Source organism: Lupinus angustifolius, chromosome LG20 (assembly GCF_001865875.1).
Source record: "Lupinus angustifolius cultivar Tanjil chromosome LG20, LupAngTanjil_v1.0, whole genome shotgun sequence".
NCBI lineage: Eukaryota > Viridiplantae > Streptophyta > Magnoliopsida > Fabales > Fabaceae > Lupinus > Lupinus angustifolius.
The window spans coordinates 9664575-9672319 of NC_032028.1; the positions used below are offsets into that span (position 1 = coordinate 9664575).

Consider the following 7745-nt stretch of genomic DNA (forward strand, 5'->3'; position numbering starts at 1 on the left):
AGTATTAACCAAAGCACGAAAATGACAATAAATACCAAAGAATTCAGAACGATGTTTCATAAGAAAAATCCAACAATAACGTGTGTAATCATCAATGAAAGAGACATAATATTTTGATCCACTTTTAGTAGCAATTGGGGATGGACCCCATACATCAGAATGAACCAAATCAAAAGGTGCCTTAGAAATTGAAACACTTTTAGGAAAAGGTAAAGCAGAAAACTTGGCAAGTTTACAACCACAACAGTCAGAAATGTTATTTGGTTGTAATGATCCTAAGACTCCCGTTGATGCTAAGTATTTCAAACGAGGAGAAGATACATGACCCAGACGAGAATGCCATAAATAAAACTTAGAAGAAGACAAATTCAAACGGAAAGATGATAAATCAACAGTAGGAGCTGCAACATGTGGAAGCTTCAGTTCATCCAAAATATAAAGCCCCCCCTGTCTATGGCCTGTCCCAATCAGCCTCTTCGATTGAGGATCCTGCACATAACAATGAGTTGAGGAAAATAAGATTGAGAAACCAGAATCACACAGTTGACTAACAGAAGCAAGACTTAAAGTGAGGTTAGGTATATAATAAACATCAGAGAGAGATAGTTTAGGTGTAGAAACAGAACCAACTCCTTCCAATAACATAGGAGTTCCATCAGCAGTCATAACAGATACACAGGACGGCTTATGTACAGATGTAAAAGATTTAAAGTCAGATGACATATGATGGGACGCTCCAGAGTCAAGGATCCATATGGAGGATGATATACCTGATGAACCAGCAGAAGACAGACCTACATTAGGAGAGACTGACATAGCATTGGGCTGAGATGCAAGAAACTTCTGAAATTGTTCTACCAGGTCAGACATGTTAGACCCAGAGTGAACCATCCCAGGGGTGGCAGATGGAGAAACAGCAGTAGCAGCAGCAACATTGGAAGATTGAGATGTGTGCTGAAAGTTCCTGTATTTCGACTGAGGCGGACGCCACTGAGGTGGTTGATAAGGTTGCTCCTTCTTCAATAATTTTGGACATTGAGCCTTCCAATGACCCTTTTCCTTACAGAAGCTACATTCATCATAATTGTCTCTGCCTTGAGATTTTCCTTTCACAACAGGAGCAGCAAACACAGAGGGGCTTGGCAGAATCCCTTTGTCAACAATTCCCTTTTCAGAGTGGGACTTCAAACGAACTTCTTCAGCTAAAAGTTCATTAACAACAGAGTCAACAGATGGCAGAGGAGTGCGATGCAAAATGGAACCACGTAGGCCTTCAAAATCATTTCGAAGAGCCATCAAAAACTGTACTAAACGCTGTTGTTCCCGGCGATCAGTGTACGGTGTGAATGCTTGCAATTCTGCAGATTCAGTGAGTGCCAATTGGTCCCAAAGATTAGTCATAGCAGAATAAAACTCTTGGATGCTCATGCTATGTTGTTGGAGAGCTCGAATATCAATCTCTAACTGATATTGTTTTGCAAAATTGGACTGCACATACAATCGTTTAAGGTGCTCCCAAACCTGAGATGCTGAATCATATTTTGCAAGTTGAACACCAATAGATTGCGAAACAGAATTATTAATCCAAGTAATAATTTTCGAGTTGTTCACTTCCCAAGTTTCTAACTCCTTTGCATAATTTTCAGTAGCACTATTTGTAGGTTTAACAAAAGTTCCAGAAACATATCCCCACATTCGTTTACCAATCAGAAAATTTCTCATCACATAACTCCAATATGCATAGTTGGAAGATCCATTTAGTTGCACACTAATGGATTGCAAAGAATCATCTCTTTCAGTTGCCATAACTAACAAGCACAACAGCAGGGAAATCGAAATGCAAAGGGAAAGAGAAACAGAAAACCTGAAAAATTCGCTCAACGAAAACTGCGAATCTGAAACTGAGACCTCCGATCTGCGAAATGCGGAGGCTGATCTACCACTGCAAAGAAGAAGAAAAGATGATGGAACCCAGAAGCATGAACAGGAAATGCGAAGAAAAGTTGGATCCGCGAAAGTTGTGGCCTTAGCAAACCTTGCTCTTGATACCATGTTAGATCAGCTGCATAGGAAGAGAGAAGGGAGAGGAGAAGAAGAAGAGAGAAGGGAGAGAATTGCAATATGTGATTAATTAGAGATAAGGCCAAAGGGCCAATACATATAGGAAGCTAGGAAAATATAAAAGACAACACTACCCTTCACTAATAACTAAAATACATTTTAACATTACTAATGGACCACAAGTCGCACCAGTTCCTAGCAATATGCAATTTATCATCAAAACTACTCTCTTCATTGTTATCTCTTTTCTTGCTTCATTCCCTTCTACCATTGCAACTTGCTTCACTTACTTACAATTTCTCTCTCTTTATGTAAATGTAATGTATATTAGCTAAACTTTGTATAACAAGAGTTAAGCTATGTAATTTTTTGTGTTTTAATGGTCTTCTCTATCCATTCATGCAGGGTATATCTAGACTTCATTGACAATGTGAAGTCTTTAACAACTATCCTCATAATTTTGTTTGAGTCACTGTTTCTATGAACACCTAAGTCTAGGACACATTTGACCACTTTTTATTTATTTTATCTACTATCTATATATATTTGAATTTACTAAACTTGACATTCTATATTTGTGAAAACGGTTTAAAAAGTAAGCTATTTTTGTCAAACAAAATTTTAATTTTAATTTTTTTTTCCTTTCCTAATGTCATATAATAATATATTTGTTAGATAAGGAAGTCATAGAAGATACCTTTATTTTACTTCGTCTATTTATTATTTAGTTATAATTATGTATAAATGGTTTTCCTCAATTTAATACTTTATATTGCAAATGAATTGATATCCATTTTTGCTTCACTTCTCATCTTTTTTCTTCTTCACCTTCTCTTTTTAAGACACACAAACTCCTTGTACATTTTTTCCATTTTTGTTCAAGAAATCTATTATTTCACTCTCAATATAGGTATGCTCATTTCATTTTTTTTCCAATTTTCATTTTTCACACAACTTCATCATTCATAAACTAATCCGGTGTAATTTTCATTGACACATAATTTTTTTTTATTTCTCAGTTTATGTATTACATTATCTTACCCTCTCAACATTCTTTATCTTTTGTACAGTTTATTCTCTATTTGTGAACATCTATCTAAGAGGAATTTGATATGGTTATTGCTCTTATTTTTATTCCTTAATTTGCTTATTTATCTACTATATATATTGCTATCTATATATGAATTGTTTGGACCAGTGAAATACAAAAAATAACCAGTCTAAAAATTTGACCTATATTACCTTTTGTTATGTTTTGTAGTGGATATGTCTTGGTGAAATAACAGAAAGTGGACATTTCCTTCTCAAACCAAGTATCATTTTATGATCATTTCATTTTTCACACAACTTTATTATTCACGAACTATGGTTTACAAGTCATTGGAGTTGTAATACAAATGTTAATATTACACGTATAAATAATCATTCAATATGGTTTACAAATCATTGGAGTTGTAATACAAATGCTAATATTACATATATAAATAATCATTCAAATATGCTTTAGAAATCATTGGTGCTGTAAAAGGAATAGTAATAACGGGAAACATAACTTAAAATGAATATTAATCATTTTCTATTATTAATATAGAAGGTAAAAACATTGATTTGTTAAAACTGTTCTTCTTAAAATTAATTTTAAACATGCACATTTATAATTGTATGAATTCAAATTATACAAAACACCAAATACATATTGTAAAACATAATGGACCTCAATCTAAAATAAAACAATCATTTTAGAAATATGCTAAAAATAACCTTATAAATTTATATAGTACTTAAAAACATAATCCAAAAAAAATATAGTGCAGAAAGAAGTTCTTATATTTATATAGAGAATATAATATTTTGAAAGAGTAAATACTCATTTTAGCTCCTCATATTTTTCGACCTTACCAATTTAGTCCTTCAAAAAAGAAAAAACCTAAAATGGTCCCAAAAAAATTCAAATGTAGGTGAAACTAGTCCTTTTTGGTGTCAAATTAGTTCATATCAAGTGTTGTAAAATATATTAAAAAAGACTAATTTGACCCACATTTAAAATTTTATGGAACTATTTTAGGTCTTTTCTTTTTTTGAAGGACTAAACTGGTAAAGTCGAAAAATATGATGAACTAAAATGAATATTTACTCTTTTATTTATTAGATCAAATAATAATGATATTTATTTTGAATTTAATCTTATTTTAGAATCAAATAATAATGCGTTATAAATTTATATCAGTGAGCATTGCCTAAAATTAAGGAATTAATAATAGTTCATACAATCATATTTTCAACAAATCAATAATAATTGGGAGTCATAAGGTGGTCTGATGGTGAAGAGAGTGGTCGTAAGGAATTAGGGGTGTTCAAATCCAGACCGGTCCAACAATAAAACCGAAAACCAATCCAAAATAGACCGAAACCGCAAAAACCAAATGCATTTGGATCATGTTGGACTTATTTTTTAAAGACGATTGGTCGGGTCCGGATTTTGGTTTTACCTCTTGGATCCAGAATCTAGACCAATCTAGACCAGACCGAAATAGTATGTAAAGTTTAATTGTGTAATATTTTTAAGTGTTTTCCAAACTTAATCTTAAGTCTCAACTCCAAAATTGTACCTATATGTTGTTTGTTATATTCTATAACAAACACTTATATATATATGTTGTTATATTTTAAATCATATTGATTATATTTGATACATTTTTTTAGAACTTAAATCAATCCACAACCAAATGAAGAGGATCCAAGTGTTATTCTGACTAGGTGCTTTATTATCAATTTTATTGTTGTGAAAGTATTATTGTTATTAATCATCGGTAGAACATTGTAACTCTTAAAATTACGTTACAGATGCTCATATTATTGTTATGAGAATAATGTATCTCCTTATATAAGGAGATAACTTATCTCTTCTAGCCAATAAAAATGTGACATGTGTGCTATTTTGTTTATATTTTAAAATATTTTTATTGAAAATGATGAAACATGACACATGTCATGATTTTACTGGCAGGATGAGATAACTTATCTCCTCATACAAGGAGATACTCCATTCCCTATTGTTATTTATATGTTGTTGTTTTGTAGTCTTGTTATTATTGATATCTTGTTGTTGTTGTTACTATTTTTTACTTTTATTATTATTATCTTACTGTTTATTACGATTTTATGATGTTGTTTAATTATACTATTGTTGCACACATTTTAATGTCGTTTCAATGTTGTTGAAAACTATTTTTATTGTTGTTTTATGATTAATATTTAGTCATATTTATGAGTTTTGAATATAAGTGCAATTTTAATATTTTATAAAAAAAAGCGATCCAAACCGAACCGAAATCGCATATTATATTTGGATCGAATTGGATCGGACATCTTAATATAAACAGACCAGACCAATCCAGACCGCATGTTAATTACGTATTTGGATCGGATCATTTTTTGCCTAAAAACCGATCCAAATAGACCGCGAACACCCCTATAAGGAATGGAGTGGAGGAGGTTGTGGGTTCGAGTGTCACCATCAAGAAAAATGGGAGTTATAAGGTGGTTAGATGGTAGGGTGTAGGAGGTTGAGGGTGGAGTCTCACCCACAACAAAAATACTAACATACTAACAACTAACGTACTAACAATTGCCGATAAAAAAATATTGATAATAATTTATACAATCATACCTTTATGATTTTGTGATTTTTTGGATATGACAAATTTAAATGAGTATAGTATAAGATGATATTATTATATCCATAATAATATTATTTTTCACCATTATCCCATAAGGCTAAAATCCTCAAAAACCATTTGACTTGATCAAATTCACAATCCGATTTGGTTGTTATTATTTTGATTCCATATTTATTTGCACGTGTAATATCAATGTTAATATTGCATGTATATATAATCATTCAAATATGGTTTACAAATCATTTGCGTTGTAAAAGGAATAGTAACAATAAGAAATATAACGTAAAAGGAACATTAATAATTTTCTATTATTAATGTTGAACATATAAACATTGATTTGCTAAAATTGTTGATCTTAAAATTAATTTTAAACATGCACATTTATGATTGTATGAACTCAAACTATTAAAAACACCAAATTCATATTATAAAACATAATGAGCATCAATTTAAAATAAAACATAATCATTCTAGAATTATGTTAATGTTTCACTTATAAATATTAAGATATTTAAACATAATGAGCATCAATCTAAAATAAAACAAAATAATTTTAGAGATATGCTAAAAAAAACTATAAATTTATATAGTATTTATAAACATAAATCCAAAAACATTGTTGCAAAAAATGGTTCTTATATTTATATATAGAGAATATATGATAAACTATTTCATGGAGAGAAAAGGATGAGAGAGAAGCTCTGCTAGGTTTGTTCCTCCAAGCTTCATGGACCATTATTCATGGCTTCAATCAACTCAGACCCGTTTGTCCCCTGGACCTTTCTTGCAAATTTCAACCCTTCATTGGGCAATGCTTCTCCGAAACCCGCTCCAAAATCTCAAGACTCTATGGTACAAAAATCATTTGCATAAGTGTTAAAAAATGCATGTGACATTAACTTCTCTCAACTCCCCCAACCTTGCATCAAAGGGGATGCTATAGCCATTAAGATACCCGAAGAGGAATATCAGGCTGGTTTACAAAGATGCAAATCTCATTTGCACGACAGAATTATATTGTCAAAAGGAGACTCCTCCATCAAGTTCAACGATCTGAAAACTAAGCTTTCATCGTTATGGAGCATGATATCATTGGGAAGGGGGTTCTATGATTTTGCATTTTCCTCTATTGAGGATATGCATAGTGTTTGTGCGGTGGGCTCTTGGAACCTAAGGCCTGGGTTGCTTCGTCTTTCTCTCTAGACCCCGGATTTCAACCCAAACTTGCAGAAGTTTTGTCATTCACAGTGTTGGATGAGAATTATAGACCTTCCGCTGGAGTATTGGAGTGCCAAAATCCTCTTTTCAATCGCTGGAGGTATAGGGACCCCTATATCATTGGATGAAGCAACATCCAACAGATCTTTTTGGCCACTTTGCAAGAGTTCTTATGGATGTCGACTTGAAGAGTACTCTGCCAAATCAGATCCTTGTCGAAAGGGAGGGATTTGCTTTCTTTGTCACCACTGAGTTTGAAAATCTCCCTGATTTTTGGGTGCCACTCCATAGGGCATATGGTGGCGGTGTGTAGGAAGAATAAACTGTTAATAGTAGAGGAGAACCTCAAACCAGTTAACAAGAAAGGTAATCATGTGGCAAAGAAGTCTATAGAGAGAATGGTGGACAATTTGGTTGTTAATCTTGAAATTGACCACTCAGAAAATCTGAATTTATTGGAACGGGTTGCTCTCCCTCAGGTAGCAGGGATGGAGTCTTCAACATGTATTGATGAATTGCCTATAGTTGATTCAGTTTCCGATAGAAATGGTGGTGATTTGGATCTAGTTCTCCAAAATCTTCAATCTGAGCAGTTGGTAGTTCAACCACAAGAACAAATTGAAAACACTGTTGTTGCCAAAGATTCGAGAATTTTCGGAAGGTTATGGACTAATGATTTGGATTCTGAGGCTGACATAGCATAAGAACGCATTTTCACGCCGGTAATGTCGAAATCTCAAAAGAAAAAGCAGAGGCAAAGACAAATTCTTGGGAAATTTCATTATA

At 32.7% G+C, this 7745-nt stretch overlaps 1 protein-coding gene across 1 annotated transcript; it reads right to left on the reverse strand.

Moving 5' to 3' along the window:
* On the reverse strand, positions 388 to 1897 carry LOC109335377. The gene is made up of 2 exons (XM_019571515.1): positions 771 to 1897; positions 388 to 489 (listed from the first exon to the last, which is right to left on the reverse strand). The coding sequence occupies exons 1-2, from the start codon at positions 1804 to 1806 to the stop codon at positions 452 to 454; spliced, it is 1074 nt and encodes a 357-aa protein (XP_019427060.1). The 5' UTR covers positions 1807 to 1897; the 3' UTR covers positions 388 to 451.

What these genes read in the sequence shown, in the direction of transcription:
- LOC109335377 (XM_019571515.1), bottom strand. Translation starts at nt 1,806, where the DNA reads ATGGCAACTGAAAGAGATGATTCTTTGCAATCCATTAGTGTGCAACTA. An exon ending in GTCTTCTGCTGGTTCATCAG is followed by an intron (nt 490 to 770) that starts GTATATCATCCT and finishes TGTTATGTGCAG; the next exon opens with GATCCTCAATCGAAGAGGCT.